The sequence below is a fragment of the Episyrphus balteatus genome, chromosome 2, assembly GCF_945859705.1.
Source record: "Episyrphus balteatus chromosome 2, idEpiBalt1.1, whole genome shotgun sequence".
Lineage (NCBI taxonomy): Eukaryota > Metazoa > Arthropoda > Insecta > Diptera > Syrphidae > Episyrphus > Episyrphus balteatus.
In genome coordinates this window covers 15,593,931-15,620,601 of record NC_079135.1, presented here as the reverse complement: position 1 = coordinate 15,620,601, position 26,671 = coordinate 15,593,931, and the positions used below count along the sequence as shown (strand labels likewise).

Below are 26,671 nucleotides of genomic sequence, written 5' to 3'. Positions count from 1 at the left end.
TAAACCACATTAAAACAATGCTATTTAATTTATCAAATTTAACTTACCATGATAGAGGTTTAAAGTAAAATACAAAAAAAAAAAGAAAGAAATGAAAAAATAACAACAAACAATACAAAGCTTATGTCATAAGAAACCTCCCATTTAATACATAATAACCACCCAGCAATTTAATTTTGATTAAACTCATTTGTCTAGACTTCCTATTTATTTTGCTTCCAGGGAAATTTGTATCAACTTATAAAGTTTTATTCCACCAAAAAAGAAAGTACTAAAACTTTCTTCTTCCACTCTCTCTCTCTCTCTCTCTCTCTCTCTCTCTCTCTATTAATTTAAAACACAAAAAAGTACAAAGCTTTCAAAGTTATAAATTTTGAGCTTTAAGAGAGAATCATGCGCTTTCTCTTAGTTTTCCTATAATTCTCCCAATCGACACCAGCGCCACTACTTTCATAAACGGAAAACCTCCTCAAACACCCATAAACACAAATATCCCATAAGAGAAAAGAATATTTTATAAAAATATTACTCAAGAGAAATTTTTTCCAGAGTGAAAAAACTGTTTTTATCAGCACATTTTCATAGTTCTCAAATTTACCACCAGATCCTTGAAAATCTAGCAAAAGAGAGCGCTGAAATCGTTTTGTGTGTTATATTTGCCATTTGTAAGCAAAATCCTTACTTACTAAATTTTCCATCCACAACCACCCACTTCTTAATACCTACATTATTATGAAGAGTTGAATCACCCCCCTTTTCCAAAACGAACAAAAAAAATGAAAATAGGAAGAAAATCACATACCATTCAGGAGAAAAAAAAAAAAACATCCAAAAAGGAAAATTCTTATAGTGGAAACTTTCGAGTGCGATTACCTCAGTCTGGAATCGTAACACAACCGGTAAAGATGTGTGCTTGAAAAAGGCCTGAAACGCGCTCGTCTCCAAACTTTAAAAAAATCTCGATACGAATTTTTTTTTATAATTTTAAATACATACAAAAATAATTTTTTTTTTCATTTTCAATAAAAAAGACATCAAAAGGATATATACCAATTTTATGCTCAATTAAAAAAAAAAAAAAAACGAAAAAAAATTTGAAATCAAAATGAAAATCCTGTTTAATTTATCGTCGATGATGATAAAAAAGGATAAAACCGAAAATAACCGCGTTAAAGTCACATTTATCACCGATTGAATGGCTAACAACAACATGTGGATTAATCCTTGCAAACATCATTGTCGATATATAATTGTCAGTGTATTTTATTGTCTACGCTTTCAATACGGCTAGAGTTTGTACCGCGTCCAGGACGATACTTACCTACACCATATCACACACAGAAAAAGCAAATCGAAGCGAAGCGGTGCAAAGGCGACAGGATAATGTGTATAATGTTGTATGTTGTGTGGTCGGATTGAAATCGTACAATTGATGAGGATTCGTGTTAATTAAAAATAAAAAAATAAAAAAAAAAAAAAACTGCAGGAAAAAAAGGACGATTTTAATTCTTTTTTTCTCTCGCCCTCTCTCGGTTTTTTATTTTGTCTTTTTTTGTTGCAACTTTGCCTTTTCTGTCGTGCAATTTAATCGGAGTAAATAATTATATGCCACATGGAGTATTAATCAGATAAATCTATTGATACACATGTGGAGAGCCTTTCTGCATATCATTAAAAGCCACAAAATGAATGTTAAAAGGGTGTGGATGAAGGATATTTTTTTTTGTTCTGTTATATTGAACGCATTTTTGGGGGGCAAACAAAACATGCATATGTAAATTAAATTAAATGGCAAAAAGGATAAACAAATTGTAAAAAAAAAACACATATCCTCGATTATAGAAAAAAAAACAACACACACATATCCTTTTTCTCACAATTGTGGAGACAAAACACATATCCTTCAACGTGTCCTTGTCAAACAGTCACGTTGTATTTATCTTCGAGGTGGTTTTCGCAATTTTCTTATGTATTCTCATTGTCGTCGTTCGTCCTTGTTGTCGTCGTCGTCGGGAAGAAAAAAAAGGATACCAAAAAAATCCGTATAAGAGACTTACTCTATGCTGTCGCGTGTTTATTTGTATTAAAAAAAAAAAAAAGTGGCCGTAAAAAATAAATACCACATACGCCACAGTGTCATGCCCCTACTTAACCTAATCATCGGTAACACCTGCCATCTGCGAGAAATGTCGTCGTCGTTGTTCTTGTCGTAGTCATCGTCGTCAACATCAACGTCTTCGTCGTCGTCGTCTCCATCATCGTCCTTTAACGTTGCGTTGCGTTCGTGTAGACTTGATATAAAAAATTAATTTTTACTCTAAAAGAAAATTGTATTTACATAAAATTAAAATTAATAGATTTAATTAAAATATTTAAAAATTAATAAAATAAAAAAAAAAAAAACAATATTACAGACGAAAATCCTGTGATGAATACGAAACATTTTATTTAAAATATTTTGTTTTGTTGTCAATTTTTCTTATAAATACTGTTGTTAATTTTAAATATAAATAAATTAAAAATCTATATTTAATGTTAAAAAAAAAATAATTATTAATTCTATAGTCAATTATTTGTTAATAAATATTTAAATATAATTAATAAATTTAAAAAAAAATAGAAATTGTGATATTAATTCTAAGTGAAATTCAATACAACAACAAAAGATAAATACTAGACTTCGTTGAGGGTCTATAACCTTTATTTTTCTTGTATAAAAAAAAAAAAATAAAGTTATGAAAGGGAAAACATAGTAAATCACTGCTCAGATTTAATCCATTTTTACAACAACAACAAACACAAACAAGAAACATAAATAAAATATCAAACAAGAAAAAAACGACACCTCTTGTCCATATCCAACTCTTAAAGAGGCTTTACTTTTTTTAATCCCTATCTTAACTGTACATAGTGGGGTATTAAATATTAACATTCCAGAGGGTTTTGTTACTCTTTGTTCCGGGTTTGTAGCGAAGATAGAGATACTTAGAAACCATATCAAAAAGTAACAAGTTTACTTCAAAAAGTCATATCAAGATAAAAAGGATACTCATATCCTTTTTTGATAATTATTATAAAAATATCAATAAAATAAAAAACCAACTGACCCCTTATTATTAAATTGTTTGGTGTCATCGATAATTACTTTATTAAGGAGGAAGGATATCAAGGACATCAGGAAGTCCTTTTTGTCGTGTTCGACGTCGTCGGTGGTGTTTTTTTTTTTTGTTTTTCTAAAAATTTGTGTTTAAATTTGAAATAATAGAAAAAAAAAGGATATCAATATCGAATATTGAATCCTTAAGAGTGTTGAAGGAGTAAATAATTTATTTCTGTGTTGTTAGTTTTGTGTATTTCTTCGGTTGATTAAAAAAAAATATTACCCGCCAAAGAAGAGTGTGTGATTTCATTTCAATTCAAAAAAATAAAAAAGAAAAAAAGAAAATATCCTTGAAATAAGGATTAAATAAAAAAAATAAGAAGTTAAAAAGAAAAAAAATAAAGTTCCTTTAAAAAAAAAAAAAATGGCGATGGTAATATCGGGTCGTGCAAAAGCTGTTATCACAGCTTTAATAAGTTTTTTTTTACTTGGTATTGTATTAGTGACCGGCTCAACAAAAGGATGGTTTGTACCACAACGTTATCACGGCGAGAGAGTTGCTGCTAGGATACAGGTAAGGATGATGATGAAGGTTTTTTTTTATTTATGTTCTGAGATGCTCACAAAATCCATTCAAGGTATAAAAGAAAGTGATAATGAAAAAAAAAATGTCTTAAAAATAATAAAATTTAAATGAATTTACGGTGGTGCACAAGCCTTTCAAGAAGAAAGATTGTCTTTTTTTTCATCGTTGTTCTTTTTAGCGGTAATTTATACGAAATTAGGTTTTTTTTTTTGAAGAAGTGATTGAGGGGATTTATTTTTGTCTTGATGTTTTTTTTTTATACTTTCATTCAAGAGTCAAATAAAAATGGAAGGAAAACATCATTATAAGTTTTAATTGTTTTTTAATCGGTTTTTGAGGTGGTTGAAATAATATTATGTGGCAAGAGTGTCAATCAAAGAAAATTATTTAAAATGAAAGGATAAAGGTGCGTTTGTGGGAATTTTTAATTGTACCTAATGGGTGATATTGTTGAATAAATTTGAATGTTTTAAGGAGAGAAATTAAGGAGGTAATTTAAGAGTTTTAAGGGTTATTAGTTTTGATAGAGAAAACAACAAGAAATTGGGGCATAAATTAGACTGTCAAAGTTTAAATTTACTTTAACCATTATCCTTATTAAATGTAGTGATTTATTATTGTTTTTTTAGTGTTGCAAATGCTTCGAACATTTTTAATTCAAGCCAAAAAAGCAAACACACTGAAAAGAAAGAGTTAAAACCATGATTTTATTCAGTCTAGTTGTATCGAGTTAAATTAGATTGTGGGTAACTAAATATAATTATTAAAAGCACGAGTTCTTAAAATAGGCTTATAAATTAAAATTATCGAATAAATAGAAAAATACTCAAACTAAGAAGTTTGAGTTTTTTTTTTTTTAATTTAAAAAAAAAATTTAATTTAAATAACTAAAAATGTAAATGAGAGAAAAATTGTGTTAAGTGATACTTTAAGAAAATTGAATGATCAGCTTTTTAAATTGATCTGTGCAACTTGTGACCTCTTTGTAAAAACAAAAAAAAAAGTTTAAAACATTTTATTTATGTTAAAATGTTTTTTTTTTTTTTGAAAATAAGTTCGTAACTTTAAAATAAAAAAAAATATTTTCTGAACAGTTATTTACGATTTTTACACGTTAAAAAAATTAAAATTAAAAATTTCCGACAACTAATTATATAATTATTTAAGATAGTGCAAAGTAACAGCAGCAAAAGTTTTGTTTATTTATTTCAAATTTGATGGCATAAATGTTGAAAATTTGTTCGTAAGAAAAAATTGATGCTACTTTAAGAAGACTTTATATGCATTACAATTTTTATAAAATTTGTTCACTTAGTTATTTTCTTTCATTTAAAAACCGTGTTCAAAAAATATAGTAATACAAAACTAAAAGTTAAGAATTCTGAGAGATTTTCAAAGTTCGGCGTATCTTATTGCTGAAGATAAAACTTTCTTGTTACAATGAATTTCAAATTGTTTGGTCCATTTACCTTCACCTACTTACATTATATACTGTTTTTTTCTTTTTCAAAATTCTTTTGTGACAAACTAAACCGATTTAAACAAATTTTGTAAAAAAAAAATTATTACTGTCAATATATTTTTAAATTTTTATTCATAATAACACCATGACAAAAAAAAAATGTAAAGAAAAAATTATAATGCTTGCCGAAATTTTATATGCTTTTGATATTTAAGGAAAAGTTTAAAAATTTTGCATCACCAATTTCATTTATCTATACAATTTTATGAATTCTTTTAAATAATATTACAAGAATCTTTTATAAGAAGAAATTATAAATTAAATATTATATTTAAATAATCTTTCTAAATGAAGTCCAAGTTGAGAGAAATTTAAAATATTAGGCTAAGCAAACAGCTAAACTCTGATTTTAAGAAATGAACCCAATCTCTGTCGTAACATTTGCATTTTTTAAACTTTTTCTAGAGCTAGAATTTTTTGAACCCAATCAGTTTTCAGAAATTTTATATCAATCTTCTCACGATATTTTATATCATAAGAAAGCCTATTATTTCACCTTCAATCATATTTTTTTGATGCCTACAAGAATTTTTTAAAGCCAAACATGTCGAAATTTCAAACTGAGAATACGGTAGGTACTTCCCACACTGGCACTGGTGGCTGGTCATGGGCATTCTGAAGTTTTTTAATTTAACATTGTGTAGCTTGTAGTAAATATATACGTTATGTGTGATATGAGTATATTAAATGAAAGGTTATCATCATGCTCAATAAAATTTAATTAAATTTGTAACTGATTTAGATGAAAAGAAAGAACGTGTTGAAAAAAAAAACTTTATTTTACCATTATCTCAAAATTGTGACTACAAAATATAGTCCAGCCTATTATCTATCTACTTTATAAATTTTATTCATTTATCTGTTGAAGAAAAAAAGATAAAAATTAAAAACGGTTAAAAACTGTCAAAAAACTTGGGACACAAGAACTTGTTTTTCCGTTTTTTATTCAAAAATCATTTTAAAATACCAATTTTTAGCGCATTGGACAATATGTACTATACGTTTTAGATTTTTTTACGCTACAAAAAATTGATAAAAATGAAAACCCATCCAAAAATACCCCAAAAAAGTAGGTGTTTTTCAAAAATTCATATTTTGAAACTCAGAGACAAAAAAAAATGTGTATTAAGCCCCCAACAAAACTTGACGTTTTTCAAATTGTCAAACAAAATTTTTGTTCTTATAATCACTACTTTGTCAAAGGTCTACCTCATGTTTAAGTTAAAAAAGTTATTTTTCATTTTGAATTGAAATTTTTGCCGCACTGCTAAAAATTTCAAGTGGAACGGTAGAAAATTGAGTCACTTTTTCGTGGTGGCTGCCATGGTCCATCGATTTATAAGACGTTATCACGTCAAAAAAAAAAAAAAAAAACTATTTGGAATCGCAAACAAAGTTTAAAATTTCCTCTTTCCTCAAATTAAAAGAAAATAATATTAATAAGGAAATTTCTCCACAAATTTTTAGTAAAAAGTTATGAACTGGGAACATATTTGCTTCTCAAAAAATAACGGAAAACATGTCGCTTTCGAAGACACGGTCAAGAAGCTACCTATTATATTAAAAAAATAATTTACAATTCTACAATCCAAAAAAAAAATGATAGAAAACAAAAATTGATTGTAGTTTTGCATGTTTTTTTTTTTGTCTGGACTATGCAAAAGAAGATTCCCTAACTAAAAAACCTAATTCAATAAATAACTTAAGGTCTTGTAAAATTAATATTGTTTCAAAATACATTTGTAAATTTTCAATTGAATTATACTTTCCTCTAAAATAAATTATAAATACAAAGCCTTTAAATTAAGTTTTTTTTTATATATTTTTTATTTTCTTAAATCATTCATTTCATTTCATAACATCAATGCTCATTTAAGCATAATTAATGAGTAAACACTCAACTCAAAAATCATTCATCATCAGAAAACCATAAATAATCATCTCTTTCTCCATGTCGATTCCAACCATATCGCACCTCCTCCACTACTACTACTACTTCCACATTTATACCAACTTGAACTTCTTAAAATATATTATTTGTATGTTTGTATATGTTTATATTATAAGCTCTTAAAAACATCACTCATGAATAGTAAATGAGAATTTCAAAGCAAACACAGATTAATGTAAAAAAAAGAAGTAAAAATAAAATGTTATTTTTTTTTGTTGCCTTCCTTTTGCGTCAAGGATATTAATTTTGATTCAAGTAAATAATTTAAACATGATTATAATCATGTTTATTGGAATGAGAATAAGTTTCTTTTTACATATTGAAGTGTGTAGTGGGAGTAATAATTAATGTTAAGTTAAAGATCTGGGTTTGCATACATACTTACACACTTCATATTGACGTTTTACCCACAATTAATTATTTCAAAAGGCATTGGTAAATTATTATGTGTGTTTTAATTTTCTTAATTGAAAATCTTTTTAAAATCCTTCAAAAGTGTCAAATTAACTTGAAAATTAAATTTTTTTTTTATTAAATTTCTATTCTTGCCAATATTTTCGAAATTTTTTAATTTTTTTAAAATTGTATCAACTTTTATAAGTCTCCACAAAACTCTACAATTCTACAAAAATAAGTCTCCTTAAATAAAAGAAATTAAAATACTTCTACTTTTTCTCTTTAAATCTACAAAATCACTTGAAAACCTCCCTAAAATTCAACTAAAATCCTTTATCCACTTTGTGACATAAAACAAACACATTTAAGCTTCAAGTTTATTGACTTCACGCGATTAACCTAAAATCATCAATTTTATGTCGTGTATTTTTTTTTTTGTTTGTTTCTACAACCAAAAACAAACTCAAAGACATCACAGACAAAATAAAGCAACATGCTTTTGGCTTTTTTTGTTTTGTTTTCCAATAAAAGTAAATTCCATTTTAACACACAAATTAACATTATTCCCTTCAATTTGCCACTCGCAGCAGTCCAAAAATAAACGAAATCAAAACATTTAATCTTCCAAATGGCCTATTAAAATGTTGTTAGACGTATTTTGGATTTTCAAAGTCAAGAGTCCCATTTGGGCTGTAGTAGTGCGTTGCATAGTATTTGTAAGCTACAACATTCATATAAATAACTATTATAACGCACCCCTTGAGGATTGCGTGTGCCATTATATTTTAGTCTAACTCGTAGGACTCCAATTGTACAGAGAGTATTGGTTGGTTGATGGTATTAAATAAATGACCCACATTGCCATTTATTTGAATTAAATGCTTACATTGCCACCCGAATAAAAACAAGGGTTTTTGTAATATTTTTTTTTCAGACTTTTTTACAGAAATTAAGTCTGCCAAAGTGAGGATTTATTGAAATTGTTATAAATTATTTTTCATCCATAGCTTTGTTTAGTTTTCCAAAACCAAAAAAGTTATTTGTTGTGTATTCATTAAAAAAAAAAAAAATTCATTAATTTTTTCATTAATTTTTCATTAATTTTCCATTATTTTTTCATCATTATAATTTTTTGCTTTTTTTCAAAAACATCTAGGCTCTATAAAAAAAACTGATTGAAATTCATCTATAAAAGAGTATTTTCATTCGAATCCTTTCTTTTGTTTATGATCAAATATTTTCTCTAAACAGTATAAAAAAAATTCTTCCTGGTGGGTGTTTGTTTCAAAAGGCAATACTGTTTTATCGAGATAATAAACGATGTAACTTTATGACCAAAATAAATGAAAAAAAAAAAATCACAATTGAATATTGAATATTTCACCATAAAGTCTTCTTTGAAAAAAGTTATTGAACTTCGTTCTATTCTTAAGGTTTTTTTTTTTTTTTGGGAAAAAGTTATTTATATAAAAGTTATTAAAAATGATTACATCCAATTGGAATCTTTTTGAAACCAATTTCTTTAATTGCTGTAATCATTTTGTAATGAAAATATTATACTTTTTTTATTCTCTACTGTTTACTTGTGTGTATCTTAACTTTTTTTTTTATCCTGCAGCATCAATAAAAATATGAAATAGGTTTTTAATGGAAAAAGGAAAAGATATACTTCATTTTGTGTGATATAAAAATAGCTAGAAAAAAAAAAAAGATATTTCGTTTAGGTAATTCTAAGAAAATTTTATGAATTTATTTTTAGGCTTTTTCTTATTTTAGTATAGGCGTAGAGTAACTAATAAAGTAAAAATGAGAAGAAGAATATTATTAACTTTTTAAGTTCAAATGTGTCTTCATTTAAAAGATGGGACTTTTTTTCCACTTTTTTTTTGTATCCTACTTAAAATAATAAGTAGAGGTACAATTAGGATATTATATCTTTTTTGCTGCGTAATTTATAATTTTACATATTTAGGTTGAAAAAAATTATGTATTTAAAAACTTTGTCAATAATAGGTAACCTTATAAAAATTAGAAATTGCTTCTTAGGGAAATGTTTTGTTCCTTTTTTTTTAAATTAAGTTTAAATAAGTATACTTAAATTTTTTAAATTTATATTTTAACTTGCTTAATAAAGTAGAAGTTGATTCCATGCTAATAACCTTTTAAATATAATGACACAATCATTTATCATATTTTCTTACTTATAGACATTTTCAAATATTGGAAAAAAATATTTAACAATGTTTTAATTAACTTAAGCAAAACATTATTCAAAAAATGATTTATAGTTACATACATAAAAAAATTAAAGCACATACAAATAGTTTTTTTTTTGTTTAATTTTTTTTTTAATTTCAAAAAGTTTCAATTTCTCAGAATTTGTCAATCTTTCTTAAGTGCAAAGTTATGAAACATTAAAAATATATATTGTAATTTGACATTGAACTTTATTATAATAATAAATTCATAGGAAAATAAATAAAATTATTTGTATAATAGTTTGTGATTGAACTAAGAGGTTCACTGAGGCGTATGAGTGATTTTTTGGTTGAGGCAAATTACACAGGTCAACACGAAATTTGTGCTTGGGTTGTGACTATGAAATTATGATAGATATATTGATTCTCATCTGGAAAACATTTTATTTTTTTTTTTATTTGCTTTTGAAGTCAGCAGAGCAATATTCAGTATTCAAGTAAATCTGTCTTTTACAAAAATTGTCGTGCTTAATTTTGGCAAAAACTCGAGAACGTCTTAACCGATTTGGCTGATTTTTGTTTTGTTTTCTTCATTTTAATGCTGTTTTTATATTCATATTCAGAAAAAATCAAAAAAAAATTCAGGAAATTTAAGAAGAAAGAAGAAAAATTAAAACGAATTTTTCGTTTTATTCGAATTTTTGTCAGATGGGAGCTTGAGGCATTATATGATACCATCTATTTTCAATATTTAGCTTAAAAGAAATTCACTCGGATTGTATTTTTACTATACAAAAATAATTGCTTACAAAAATAACTGTTTTCAAACAGTAGCCAAACTAGTTTATAATAAAATTCTTTATTTATTGAAAAATTAAATTAATTTGTTTGCATAGTATTTTTTTTTTATTATTTTGTTGCATATGCAGGGTGTCTAAAAAGTAATGGATCAAACAAAATGTGCTGATAGGCCAACTTTAGATCTGTCAGAAATTGGTAACTTGTTCATCCCAAAACCTTGAGGTTTTTGATTAAATATGCAGTTCTTGTGAAATTTCGAAAAATCCCTACTTTGCAACAGTATTTTGCTTCCTCTACCCATAATTGATTTTTGTTTTTTACAATTCTTTCACTAAAACACTAACAATAAGAAACAATTAATTAATAAAAATATTTTTTATTTCATACGCCATTTTTCTGCAAATTAATTAACAGTTCCAAGTTTCATAAAAACTCAATTTCTTATTTTTATTTCAGAGCAACAAGACGAAACAAATTTGTATTGTGTGACTTTGGTTTATTATTTTTTAAAATAATGTCCCGGCATTGCAGTTTTCAAAAAAGTATAAAAGTTTCCAGTTTCCAGTTGAAGTTAGATAAAAAAATATTACAGTTTGAACTCAACAAAACGGGGTTTTTCAGAGCAAAAAACCCTTGTATTCATCATAACTTTTTTTTATAATTTAAGTCTTTGCTTGTATATTGGAATTTTATTAACTATAAACTAATATTTTAAGTACTGTAATTGGATGTGCGTGATGTTTTGGGTGCAGCACTAATAAATCAGATTAGAATTTTTAAAGTCATATTCTCAGCTAATCAACATTTGTAATTAAGTAAAATCTTCAAATGGCTCAAGGTATTATTGAATCTAACTTAAGTTCCGTGAAAATCCTCTCTATATTTTTTTCTTTTTATAAATTAAAGAATGTTAAAATTGTTTAATATAAAAAATTTTATATAAAAAATATCAAAACAAATAATTTTTTCAGTTTTCTGTAGTAAAATTTCAAATTTCAATTAAATGAAATTTAATAAATTAAGACTTTGCAATTTTAAAACTCAGGCCTAAAATTTATCAAAAATATTTCCCTCAAATTAAAATTTTCTTTGTATTTATAAAATAACTATAAAATTTTCTTATTCTTAAAAAATATATCAAGAATTTTTAAATCCTTTTTTAAATCAAAATCAATGTAAAAGTTAAATTCCTCAAAGGCAAACAAAATTATTCAACTTAAAATAAAATTCCTCTTCCCCTAAATCAGAGATAGTGATGCATCTGATGATTTCTCATACCTTTTTTTCCTAAAAAAAAACAATAATAAAAAAAAAAACAACCAACAATTTCTCAACCCTCTTCAACACAATCTTCATTATCTCTATCAAGAATCCTCGAACTTCTACCTACATTATAAATTGTCTATGAAAAAAATAAAAAAAAAAAAAATCAACTATATTCTCGTTTCTTGCACCCACATTTACCGTGTTTAAGCCCCATTAAAAATATTGCCTTCTGGTCATGGGTTGTGTTGCAAAAAAAAAAAAAAAATACTACAAAAACAAAAAAAAAAAACAAAACTATAAAAAAAGGAGTAGGAGAGATTTATCCTATCCCTTGAAGTAGCTCAAGGCTTTTGCTTCAGCTCATCGTTTTATCGTCGTCGTCGTCGTCATCATCGGTCTACTTTTCTTCTCCACCCTTTTTCCACAAAAATATATAAAAGAGAAACACAAAATACCTGCGATAATGCCTGACCTAAATTTATCCTTTATACCTTATTCCTTTTCATTTTCTCTATCCCTATGCTGCTGCTATTCTTTTGATAAAATAAAAAAAAAAAAAACAAGAAGAAAAAGAGATAGAAAAAAATCACAGAATTGAGGCATGCATAGCCGCAAGAACAAATTTCTTCCAGAGATAACATTCATCAACCGCATCCGAAAGATAAGAATTCTCATAAGATACAGGGTGTTTTTTTTTTTTGCTCTCTCTTCAATCTTTAAACCGCAACCTACCTTTGTTTGTCTCTCACCAAAAGAAATAGAAAAAAAAAAAAAAAATTCAAAAAGAACACATGACACATACCAACATTAGCCTCTGACAATTCCAATTGCTATCGTTGCATCTTCAAAACACACATAGTTCACATGGTTTGGGGTAAAAGCAGGTGGCATTTCTATGAAATACAAACATTCCTTACAAAAACAAGCTACATATTTCTATCACGACCATATATGTCGTCGTCATCGTCGAGGGGATTAGATGAATAGGATGAGAAGAGGACGTAGGACGACACGAGGACGATAACGACAACGTCTAAAGGATTTCCCAAGCTGTATGTCATTTGTTCGAGAAGCTGCTTGCTGCACACATTCATATTATGAAAAGCTCTTCCATTTGGCACCTTATAAATTCTCCTTGATGATAACTACGACGCGCTGACGACACAAACTCCCAACTACTTTGCAGTGGATATATGAATATTGCAAGAACTCTTCTACACTTTATTCTGGTGGGACAGCATTAAGATCGCTAAGCAAATCCGATTCCTCGCCATCCTCCATGATGCTATAAAGTAGCTTGAAAGGGGTTGATGTGCTGCTCGCACTATTTACACAAAGCATACGGAGTCTATCTGATTTATCTAATTCTATGCAAACACACACCATATGGAAGCAGTACGGCGGTGATGGTGGCGGCAGCGTTTTTCTTTAAAGCGCATAAAAGCTGGTGAATAGCTGAACCAGCCAGCATTACGAACCACTTTCACTGAATAGAGGCCACCTTTAGTTGAATGCAAGTCTCATGAACTACACGTTTTTAGTCGAAACTTCTGTGGCTTTACATTGACACACAAACATTATCCTGCTGTGAAAAGTGTTATTCGCAGAAGAACCTTTCATAAAAGTCTATATGCCTCTGAATTCGGTTCAAAATATAGAAAAGTAGTAACATCATGCATCATGCGAGTGACCAGGGCTGCATCAATGCCAAAAACAAAAAGAATAATATTTGTACTAAAAGTTGAGAGGGTGTGATAAAGAGCGTAGATTTAATGGAGCGCTTATTGATCCTTGAAGCAAAAGGTAAAATTTCATAAGATTAATTCTAGGAAATTAGTTGTTTTAGAAATTTGAGGCTGGTGGAAATTCTGAGTATGTTCTGAAAACATTCTGTGTGATATAATTTGAACACCAGGACTATTTTGCTTTATTTTGCTATTATGATTAGTTATAAAATGAAAATAAAAAATAGAATAGTACCACTAAATTGGGTAATGTAAAAAAAATAAAAAAATATTCAAACCATTTTTTGGATTTTTACTGCCATAGAATGTTTTTTTTTTTTAATCCGATTTACTCTGTACTTATTCGAAAAATTGAATTTTTTTTTTTCTTTAAATCAAATTTTCGAAAACGAGACATTGGATTTCATTGAAATTTTGTTTTTAGGTGTTGATTAGTGTTTTCTACAAAATGGCATACCAATTTTTTTTAAAACTTTTTTTCCAAAAAATTATTTATAAAAAGTTAGTTTTTAAAAAAACGGCTCTAACGATTTTGAAATTTTTTTTTCTAAAAATGCACCTTAATATATCAAATAAAACTGCGTACTTGTTTTGGAGGGCAATTTGATTTGAGATTTTGTTTTATTTTTTAAAAAAACGAATTTTATGTTTTTTTTATTTTATTTTTTTTTTTGTTTTTATGTAGGTACCTACATTTCCCAAATTTATATATAAAAAGTCTTAAAAATTTAAGCAACTTGAACTCTAAGAGCAAGTTTGTGCAACCCAATAATAATAATATCCAATCAAATGTTTTCATAATTTTGGATTTACTGAATTCAAGAACCCGAATTATGACATTAATATAATTTGGACCCAAGTCAATTATTCAATCTATTTAATTTTTTATTTATGATTTAGCTCATAAAAAAGTACCACATTTGAAATTAAAAAAAAAACGCAAAATGACCATAAGGGAAGATCTTTAACGTTGAGAAAATAAAAAAACAATAAAGTCCTACTTTTAAAATAAAAAAAAAGATTCTATGACTAACCGCATATTATGTTATAGAGCCATTTTCTTGATTTCGGGCTTGTGTCTAAATGGCTGAAATGATTTCAACGAAAATTTGTATAAAGGACTTTTAAGAAATCGTACTATGAACATTTAAAAAAATAAAAAACGATTTGTTTTTATAGAAAATTTTTGAAATTTTCAGTAAGAAATCGGAGCGAATGCGAAATAAATTATACCTAGATTTAAAATTTTTTGGTTTTGAAAATGATCAAAAAATATTAAAGCTATCAAAAGTTTAATACAGTATTCTGTTGAAATCTTAACTTTAAGATGATTCAGAAAAACTTAGCTGCTATTTTAAAAAAATAATGTCAGAGTGGAAACAAAATGATAAACTCATTTTAGGTGTTCATTATTTTTAATATATTTTTTTTTTCACACTATACAAACTCCTTAAAATTACAATACTGATAGTGAAAACAATTTGAAAAAATATTCTTACTACTAACGGAGATATCATATTTTGTAAGAACTACTCTTTCGTCAGATTTTGTTCGGTCTTTCAATTGATTTTTAATACAGTTTCTAAAACATTCAGACGGTGTATAAGAAATAAAGTTTTGATGTTTGTATGATTTTGGCAATTTTTTCCTCACAGTAATATTTGAAATATATATTTCTTATAAACATTTGCACTTGTTTATGTTGTTGTCAGTAACGAAAGAATCTGCTATACCCAAATTTTTATAATGACGTCAGAACAAGTCCGTGAAAAAACTTTGTCTATATTTATAACTTACATGAATCTCATCACTTGATGCATTTTATTTAGCGTTCTTGAAAATAAATGATAACATGGAATCCTTTTATTGTTTCGTACTTGTCCTTTGTATATAAAATCTATAGTACTATCATGAAGTGCAATTTTTTAGTTTGTTCGTTACCTGAGTGGTCGCGAGGGCGCACAGTGGGTCACCTCCCATACAAAGTGCGGTCAAAAATATAATGACCATTTTTTTTTAATGAAACACCTGTATTATCATTTTATATGATTTATTATTGCAAAAAAATGCATCAAGTCAGTTTTTTAAAATTTTGGTTATTTTCAAGAAAAATAAAAAAAGGTAAACAAATTTTTTTTTTTGAAAATATAAAAAAAAAAAAAATGGTTAATGCCGGAAATGGACCTGCCTGTCAGTCGAGCACTTTACCCTTACCCTCTAGTTCAGTCTTTTATAAAAATAATAGTGCCAAAAAGGAATTTTTTTAGTTTTACGTTGTAATTTTTTTTTCTCCGTGTATCGTCATTTAAACTCGTATTACTCGAAAAGGGGAAAAAAGGGGAAAAAACGGCGCTATTATTTCGAAAGGTAGGACGGTATTCTTCATTTGAGAACTTAAATTGTAGAGGGCACTCGAAGGCAAACCAACTAAATCTCTAATTTAATGAAAATTGAGCTAAATAAAAATTGTTAAAATTGCTTCGCTAACGAGCCCCATTACAATTAGCCATAATGTTATTTAACAATATAATTTATGTTTTTAGAAAGTATTAACCTTCTCGTTTAATATCCATAACAATTTAATACTTTTCACAATTTTTAGCACCCGCTATCACTATCGCAAGTTCACACCTTATAACTGCAGCGATTAAAAAACTGTACCTTTTTTTATATACCGAACTTGAATGGCTATTAAGAAATGAAAAAAAGGGTAACCGTAAAATTTTTTTGGTTTTGGTTCGATGGGAGATTCGAGAACGTTGTTTAATCATTGGATTTTAAAAAATTGACATTTACTTTTTTTTATTTTTGACCTATGGCGGGACCCACTGTGCAGCCGACTAAACAGTCAGGTCGCCCACTGTGGGGCGCTTAGATCGAATTAATAATGATAGTAAGTAGATGAGATATACATTTCTGTTTGAAATTTGACATATTTTTTAGTTCGTTCGCTAGCTTACTTTTTTGGTGGCGCTGTTTTTTTTTTCATGATAGTACTATAGATTTCATATACAAAGTACTTGTCACATCCACATTATCAAATAATGTCGGAATTTACTGCTTAACATGTTAACTTTGAGTATGGCTGCACAGTTTAAGATTTGAAACTCACCAAAACAACTTTGATCTAGTTTTCTTGGGGCTCCATTTTTTCACTAAAATTTTTATAAAATTAATCATCGAGCTCATGTTTGATATTCATAACTCTTTTTTTGTGACTCTTTCTTGATATTTTTAGATCAAACCTTGATTGATATTTAATTCTAATTCTTAACAAAATCGTGTAGGATAAAATGTTGTTTATTGTCCTTAAGGGAAACCGTGAAAATGGGTTTTAATTTCATCGGGAAGTTTCTGTTGTTAAACTTTATTGAATACCTTTTATTTTATTTATACCCGATTTTCAATCTTCTAATAAACAGTCAGAAAAAGATATTAGGCTCATAAACAATCAGATAACAATATTGAATTTTTCAATCACCCAGCAAAATTTTCTACAGAATAATAATAATCATTTTTATCAAAAAAAAAAAAAAAAAAAAAAAATCGACTTCCATTATTCAAAACGAGGTTTTATGGTTTTTCTAATAGTTCCTATGGCTTAAACTGAACGAAATTGAAATGGGACCACATTGCAGCCACCAGCTTTCCAATACAAAAAGAATTATCAAAATTGATTCACTTTGTCCAAAGTTATGCGGTAACAAACATAAAAAAAAAAAAAATTAAAAAAAAAAACAGACCAATTGAATACCTAGTCCTTTTTGGAAGTCGGTAAAAAAAATGTTAAATTTAAAAATATTCAAAATTAAACTTCATTTTGATTCATATTTGTTTTTGTGGATTTGTTCAAATCCACCCCTGCATTTGTCACAGTACTCCTCTAGATGCTGTCCGCCCATCTTCGGAGTGGGTGAAAGATTCGTTTATAGGAAATTGCATTTTTGAGTGGATAATTTATATGCACAACACACACACAAACACACTCTCTTACCCATACAAACAAAAAAAAGAAAAAAACACACATATTAAATATAGACAAACTTTGAAAAACGGGCAACCCGCTGACAGGACATGGTCTTCGTACAAAATGCAACACCAGCAATACTCTAGCTGCAGCAACAACATCAGCAGTGTTGCAGCAAAAGTTTGTCATCTTGCCGCGCATAATAGCTGATCAATCGTTTAAGCCATCCGCTTTGCATTTCATATGCACAAGACGAGCAATTCAATGAGTTTAAAATGACATCATCATGTGCTCTTCAAAATGTATGCATATAGTTCGAGGGGAATGAGGAGAGTTTTTCTTATATAAAATTAGAAGAACAGCAGAAGAGAGGGGGAAAGAAGGTACTATAAGAAAATTTGAATCCTTAAGGATCACAAGGATGAGCGTTGGATTTGAAGAAAATTGCATAGAGTGTGCTAGTTTATGGATTCTTTATGTACATGTTTATCTATTTTTGGTGCTCTTTCTATTTCATCTTTTGGAGTATAAGATGAGATGACAATGTTTGCAAGGACGATGATGAGGGCTATACGACACGACGACGACGAAGGAAATAACGACAACGTTGCTCTCGTCGTCAGGAGGTATACCTCTCCTCTATCGTATAAGGACGATGACTTTGTTGCAATTTTCGAGTGATTCACCCTACCCCCCTTTCGTTGGTAACTGTGTCATGATTTGCCTAGTGCCTTGTCCTTATTCTGTATTCGTCAACGCGTGTCTTTATAGAACGTCATCTTTTTCGTAGTAAAGTGGAAATTATTTAAAAGACAAGATAAATGCCAACGTTATTTCATTATACTGTAGTTTGATTGCATGGGATTTGTTCTGCACGTGTTTGTGTAAATGTGTGTGTAAGAGTTCAGGTTGTAGTGTGTGTCAGTAGATCTTGATGTAAAGTTTTAAAAAATTCAAAAATAAGAAACTAAGAAACGAAACTCTTACGAAAGTAAGCTGTTGCATATTTTATCCTCAACAAAAAGGACAAAAGTGTTCCAGAGGAGAATACTTTATGTGTTTTTCGGCTGATGTATGTATGTGTTTTGTGGTGAATTTGTCAACCAGATTGAAGACAAAAATATTTTATACAAGGCAAAAGCTTAAAATTTGAGTAATTTTCACATGATGTAGAGGTAAAGGAAGACACATACAAAAATATACCTCAAAAAGGGAAATTTATATTTTGGAGTAACTTTCTGTAACGGAAGGTTTTTTTTTTCATATTTTTTTGACATTTTTTTATATATATATTTTTTTTTTTTTTAAGTTGCTTCGTGTAGATATACTTTGCACCTATATCTTTTATACCTTCCTGGTGTGTTTTAAGCAAGAAAACATTAAATAAAGAACCTTAGGGCAAGCATGGAGATGGTGTCTTTTAGTTTAATTTATGCATGACATCGTTGTGCCATGGACATTTTTTTGGTGTGTATAGGTACGTAACATAAATTTATGTTTCATTAAAAAAAGGAAGAATGAAAAAAAAAAGAAAAAATTAAATAGAATAAATTTAATACTATAAAGAAAATTGGAAGCATATCAAGTTTTTTATTTTTGTATTTTTTTTTTTTTTTAATCTTGTCATCAAAACAATATTATGTTTTGGGGGCAGAGATAACAATTTCATTAACATCAAATATGCAAATGTTGTACGATGCAATTTAAATTACTTAAAATGATTTTTTTTTGTGTTAAATTCGTTGTATAATAAATTTATAAATAAATAAGGGAAAATTTGTTTGAAGCAACTGTGTATCGGCTATTTGATCAAATTTCTCGTCAACCAATTTAAAATCCGAATTAATAAGCATATCGTGTTGTGTTTTTGGATAAATAACACTATCCAACAATTTTCAACATTTTAAAATTTTCCAGAGAGAATTATGTCAAATTTTATAGATTTGGGTTCAGTAAGCTCAAAAATTACATACCTACATTGTTTTTTTTTTCTAGCAGCTCCTAGTTTTTGAAATATTTAATTTTTCATATTTATGGGAATATTCATACTAATTTTTAAGTTTTCCTTATTTTGAACGTTTATTCAAAATTTTCCAGAAAAATTTATATTAAATCTAATGTATTTTGGGTCAGTAAACCTAAAAATCACATTCATTTATTTCTAGGAGGTCTATCTTTGGAAATATTTTTTTTTATTATTATTATTAATTTTTGTATTTATTTTTGTATTTATTTTCCTTAACTTAAAAAAATAAAATGCACGACTGGGGTCGCACGTACTTGCTCTTGCAGTTCAAAGCACTTTTATGTTAGTCTACTTGTAGATTTTAAAAGCTGGATCTAAATTTAAAAAAAATTGATATTGGGGAAGAGCCGACATTTAGGACAAAATTTTGTTAAATGAAAATTTTTTTTTTGTTATTTGACTTTTTTGAGAAAAAATAAAAATGCAGTTTTATTGCCACTGCTTTAAATATTACGTATACAAAGTTTAATCAAAATCGTTAGAGCCGTTTTCGATAAATTCGTAATATCGTATTTTTTTGTATGGGAGGTATACGTTCTAAGCGAGATATAAAAAAACAAAAAAAAACCAACTTTCAGAATTTCATAAAAATCATCTGTACCAAATTTGAAGAAAATCCATATACCCGTTTAGGCTGTGGAAATGTGTACAGATGGACGCACAACCGCACAGACGCACAGACGCACGGACGGAATTGCGGGACCCACTTTTTCGGAATTCTCCATCATCGTAATGTTATCCTTAAAAATAGTATTAAATATCTGTCTCTATATTTGGAATAAAATTGTATACCCTTTGTAGAAATATATCAGATTAAAAAAAAAGTCAATTTGAGCAAAATTGTCATCACAATGTTTCCGTTATCTGAATATTTTGAGAAACACCAGTTTTGTTAGAATTATTGAAAACATTACGTCATCAAATTTAATCAAAATCGGTTGAGCAGTTTTTGAGAAAATTGCAATACCTCGAAAACGCTGTATGTAAAGGAGGTATCCATCAAAAAGGAGATATAAAACAAAAAGTGTTCCAAGTTTCAAGCAAATCCGTTCAACCATACTTTACCTACAGAGCAATTAAACAACACTGTTCTACAACGAAAAAAGAGCTTGAACCAAACCTTACTTTTCTAAAGGATGTGTGCTGAGTTCGAATCCGAATTCAAAATTTCACTATCACGTCACGTTTTTGAAATAATTGAATATTAACAGGTCAAAAACACGTTTTTTTTGTGTACATTTGACGTCGAATTATATCACCGTTAAGTATTTCTTTGCAAAACTACTTATCTTTGCAAAACTACTTATCTCGAAACGCCATATGAAAACGTCCTTAAGTTATTTATCTATTTTTCTTTTTTCAAAATTATTTTTTTTTTTTCTCAAAGATATTGAAAAAAGAAATTAGTAATAAATACCTCAAAATCTTGCTTGTTTTTTTTTTTTCAAAGTAATGAATGTTTTTTGGAACCAAATTCCAATTTTCGTCTTCTGATTTGGACTTTAAAAAAGCAACATATTACGGAAAAATATATATTTTTGACTCAACATCAAAGTGAACTTAATTGAACATTAATTTTTGGGAGTTTTGAATTCAGCAGACTAAAGTCAATTTAATTCACCTAACAAAATTTCAAGTCCGTTTGGCCCGGTCACCCTCCAGTTTTGAGCTGTGACTGCATTTTGTTTGAATTTGTATGACTTTTTTTGAGTTTCTTGCATTTTTCTCAATCTTGGAGGATGTTCGGGCAAAACGGACTTGAAATTCAAATTCAGCGGGTCCAAAAACATATAGAAAGATAGGTCAGAAAGATTAATCACTTTTGTGAAAAATGTGTTGTATGCTAAACAAAATTTATTTTTTACTTGCTCTATAGGTACGGTGACCATATTTCCAGAAGCAAAACCCGGGACACATACAAAATTTTTCGGATGGTTTTGAAAATATTGATTCTTTAAAAACATGAAAATAAAAAAAAATTGAAATTTTTTAAAATGCGTTTTCATAATTTTTGCTCCATTTTGATATAAAGATTTCTTAAATAATTTTATGGGAGCAATTTCGTTGAAATCATTTAAGTCATATACAAAATAAAGGAAGCGTTTTTATACTTAATAAGTACTGTTAATCACTTCTAAAAAAATATTTTTTCAATCAAAATCGGAGAGCTATTTTTTAACATTTTAATTTTATTTAAAATGATTTGAAATTGTATAATCTTTAAATAAACTTCTAACATGTCCTTAAAATTTTTGAAATTTAGCTGAAAACTAGACAACGTGGGTTCTTAACTCTTCTGTTCTTTATTCGAAAAAACTTTCCCTGATGGAGCTTTTCAACCTGGCAAATAAAAACTGGAGTTAAATATAATTGGTGACAAATTTTAAAAACTAAAGCCTAGTCTAGAGGCAAATTGAAAATTATAAAACGAGCTCAACGAAATCCTAAAAGAAAATTTTACTTTTCATTGCACATTACGTAGCTTAACCAACGAAATTCTTACCTGTGCAAGAATAATTGGAGAGTTTTCAATCGTTTGTCACTCATACTTAACGGTGCAGGTAATTTTTCTTGCTCCAAAAGAGTTTTTTTTTACTTTGGGAGACTCAGAAAAATTTTCGTTTTGCTTGGGCAGCAAACTAGGCTTGACGCTTTTATACGAACAAATTAGAAAAACTTTAAATTTGCAACCACTGCTTATCTTGTTTTTCGTACAAAGTTTTTAAAATTTTGAATGAAAAAATCAGAGAATTTGCAAATACGGGACAATCACGGGACAAACTACAAAATACGGGACACTTACACGTCCCGTGTTTCTTAAATAAAAACCCGGGACAAGCTGTAAAAATACGGGACAGTCCCGGGTAAACCGGGACGGATGGTCACCGTATCTATAGGGCAAGTATTGGTTTCGTGTCGAAAAAAAAAATTGAGGTTTTAATCAAAACCAACATTACGATGATGGAGAATTCCGAAAAAGTGGGTCTCGCAATTCCGTCCGTGCGTCTGTGCGTCTGTGCGTCTGTGCGGTTGTGCGTCCATCTGTACACATTTCCACAGCCTAAACGGGTGGACGGATTTTCTTCAAATTTGGTACAGATGATTTTTATGGAATTCTGAAAGTTTGTTTTTTTTTTGTTTTTTTCTATCTCGTATAGAACGTATACCTCCCATACAAAAAAATACGATATTGCAAATTTCTCGAAAACGGCTCTAACGATTTTGATTAAACTTTGTATACGTAATATTTAAAGCAGTGGCAATAAAACTGCATTTTTATTTTTTCTCAAAAAAGTCAAATAACAAAAAAAAATTTTTTCATTTTACAAAATTTTGCCCTAAATGTCGGGTCTTCCCCAATATCTTTTTTTTTTTTAATTTAGAGGCAGCTTTTAAAATCTACAAGTAGACTAACATGAAAGTGCTTTGAACTGCAAGAGCAAGTACGTGCGACCCCAGTCGTGCATTTTATTTATTTTAGAATTATAAATATGGTTGCCAATAACAAAAAATTAAACTTTTTTAGCCTTTTTCGTTTTTTATAAAAGGTTTAACTCAATTCAGAAATTTTAATGATAGCATTTATCACAATAGTACAGTTTTTTTTTTTTATTAAACTCTTTGAATTTAATCTATATTTTAAATTCAATTACTCGAAATGAACTTACCAAAAACATGCTATGTTTGTCTTTTAAGCTCATAAACCACCTTCTTGAGTAAAGTTACCAATTAAAGAGCGATTGGTATTTTCATTATTTTGTTTGAAAAATCAAAAACAGTTTGAATTTTTTGTCGACACTTTAAAATCAAAATTATTTTATTTACCTACATGTTTTAAACGAAATAAAGGATTATCTATATACACATTCCTAAATTCTTAAAAAATTCTTCATTCTGTATCAAACATTTTGATTAAAATGATATTTTCAAAATATTTCTGTTAAACCCTTTATCAATAACAACATATTACATACAATCCAGGTTCATGAGAATATTTTTTGAATTAAATTATTTCCTCAGTAAAAAGTTCAAACACATATCGAAAAAATATTTCAAGTTGTATCCCTAAAATATTCTTTTGTGCTTTGACAAAGCCTACAAATATTATGATTTTGAGTAAGCTCCTGGCTTTTTTAGTTCCTTTTTGTATGTAAGTACTTTTTGTTTTTTTATTGATATGATAGGTATTTCAATATTATTGTAATATTGCAAGAAGTGAATTTTCAAAAGAATCTTTTATTACCCCATAAAAAGAAATATTGCTATTTAAATTGTTTAATTTTTTTTTTTTTAAATTTTAAACTCAGTTATTCTGCTCATGATTACTTTAAATTCAAGACTGGAAAATTAAGAAAAATTTGTTTCAAAAGTTAAAGCTTTAAGTTTAAGTTTTAAATTCTGACAAATAAATGTATTATGTTTTGTCCGCACACGTTCTTTTGTTCATGTGTAAGTGTTTTTATTATTTTAATTTGTAGGTAGACAATAAAATTTAACCAATACTCTCCTTAAATGTCACCTATTTCAATTTCTTTTACTGATCTATCGATGAATATCAAATTAGCCCATATAAAGTCCTCAGAAGCTATTACACCAAAAACTTGTCAAGTTTTCATTTCAGGATGGCTGAGCACACAGCAGCCTATCTCCATGAAAGGAAAAAAAAACTTCTAATGTATCTTTTTTCTATTCCAACTCACATCAAAGAAAACTTCAAAAAAGTTTTTTTTTTTTTATTTATTCTATTCTGGACCTTAAGTTATTAGGGAGTTTTGAAGTTTTTTTTTTTTTTTTTTTTGGGTTTCCTGAATATTTTTATCAAATTGCCTTTTAAGATATTGAATAGGACTAAATTCTTTAAATTTGAAATGTATCAACAAATTGAAAAAAAGGACATTTTTAAACCAAAAATTTATTTTTTTTAGTGATGACTATAAGTACGAAAAGTGGGTTATTGGGATAAAAGAGGGTTGGTTTCCTCCTATTTTAAGTTTATTTTTCTTCGTTTGATATAGAAAAAAGGATAAAAACAGGACTTTGAAAACCAAATAGCATAAAGTATAATATTTGAATAAAAAAAAAAAACTCCTAGATAGAGGTTTGATGGCTTGATACATAACTTATGACCAAAAAATATAAAGTTTATGAAAATCGTTTTCTATTTTTACACAAGAATGACACCTTATGGGCATTCAAGTTAAAAAATAAACCAACCACCAAGGTTTTTTTTTATTAATACCTGAGTTGAGAGAGATTGTTTAGAAAAAAAGTAGATTAAAAGACTTTTTCTATGAATCTAATAGAGTTTGTTTGCTTAAGGAAGACCGAGGACATATGGTTTGCTCGTTGAATGCGGGTCATCATATGAATAAACTATATATAATGTATGTGTAGGTAACACGAAGAAAAAAAGGGGTTTTCTGTGATGGTCCATTTTGTAAAAGGTTAAAAGTTTTCATTTTATGATGTGTATCACGTTTGAGGTTAGGCTCTTTAAATTATTCAACAGGGGATAGGTAAAGTGGAGAATTAATTTAAGATCATTGGCAGAAAAATGGTCAAGATTAAATAAAAATATACCCAAAAAATGACAAAGTGAACCAATTCAAATATAAATTATGTCCTTTTCGAAAATGATAAAAATGTTGAAATATTAAACGATGATACAAAATTCATATAAGATTAGTGTATTTTTTTGCTTTTGATTTTTTTGTTTTACTGCTTAAAGGTAAAACGCAATAACCAAAGAGAGACTAATGGAATTTTTATTTCAGTTTACTTTTGTGACATTTTGACAAACAAATTCAAATCCTCTTGCAACAAAAGGACTAAGGTGAATATAACCCCAAACAGAATTTACAAAAAGCAAAAAAAAAAAAAATCCTAAATATCCTTGAAGGGTTTAATGGTGCACGTTAAATATTTAAAATTTTCTAAACGAAAAAACAGACAAAAAAAAAAAAATCATAACAACGAAAACAGATATCACAACTGACTGAAAAAGGATATCTTTTTGAGATATTTCAAAGCTTTAAGAAAAAAAAAAAATCTTGTTTAGCAATTTAAATAATGTCTTCGTGTCCTTCATTACATTACTCTAACCATCACGCCTGCATATTTCTTTTAGGAGAGATTTTTTTTTATTACTCAAATGCTCGCATGGACAGAAGATAGTCGTCTAGACTGGAAATATTTTTTGTTAATGGATTGTTAAATTTGAACAAAAAAAAAAAAATAAAGTAAAAGTTAAAGAGCATTTCGTGTTTACATGAAATTTAATATTTATAGACATTTTTTATTTGTTCAGTGGCAAGCAATTGTTAGGGATAAAAATCGAAGCCTTTTTTTAGAATTTTAAAATACAAAAGTTAAAAAAAAATGGCTTCTCAATACCCTTTTTAGAGTAGACATTCTCCATCTATTTTCCTTAAAAATGTTAGAAGATCAGACTATTTAAGTTTTTTTGTTTTTTTAAATATTCTAGAAATAACAAAGAAAATACTTAAAAATGTAAGGTATCAATCGTGTCTGGATCAACATTGGTATATTTTTTCAAGAACAAAAAGAAAAAAAAAAAACAACAAAAAAACTGGACATTGGATGAAGAGATTTAACAAAGCTTTAATCTTATTTTTAATTTAAATATATCTTTTTGAGCTTTAGCAGTCTACGCAGGATAAAAGCTGCTACAGAACCAAAAGATATTTTTAAACTAAAAAGTAAGTAAAATTTTTTTTGTCAATACGTAATTAAATAAATTGCATGACTGGAGTCGCATGAACTTGCTCTTATGCTCAAAGTGACTCTAATGGTAAAGCTTTTTATTTAAGAAAATTAGGGAAAATTTAAAATTTGATATGTTCAAGAAATTAAAAAAAAAAATAAAATTTATTTTTCTAATTAATTAAACACCGTTTTAAATGATCTTTTACAAAAAATTAAGTATACCATTTTATTTCTTGTATAAAAATGTATTTTTAGAAAAAAAAATTTCGAAAATCGTAGGAGCCGTTTTTTAAAAAAAAAAATTTTATAAATACAAATTTTCTAACATTTTTCAAAAAAAAAGTTGGTATGCCATTTTGAAGAAATAATTAATGTAAAAAAACGAAA

General features: G+C 27.8%; 1 protein-coding gene across 6 annotated transcripts in view; it reads left to right on the top strand.

The window, feature by feature from the left end:
* LOC129911779 (collagen alpha-1(XVIII) chain) overlaps window positions 1-26,671 on the top strand; it is a 402,503-nt gene that overhangs the window by 55,375 nt on the left and 320,457 nt on the right. The window contains exon 1 of one of the 6 annotated variants that reach the window (XM_055989698.1): window positions 2,615-3,674. The exons of the other annotated variants lie outside the window; for them this stretch is intronic. Coding sequence (XP_055845673.1) covers window positions 3,525-3,674 — 150 coding nt within the window. The 5' untranslated portion in view covers window positions 2,615-3,524. Of the gene's footprint in view, window positions 1-2,614; window positions 3,675-26,671 lie in introns of those variants that run through there. 6 annotated transcript variants of the gene reach the window in all.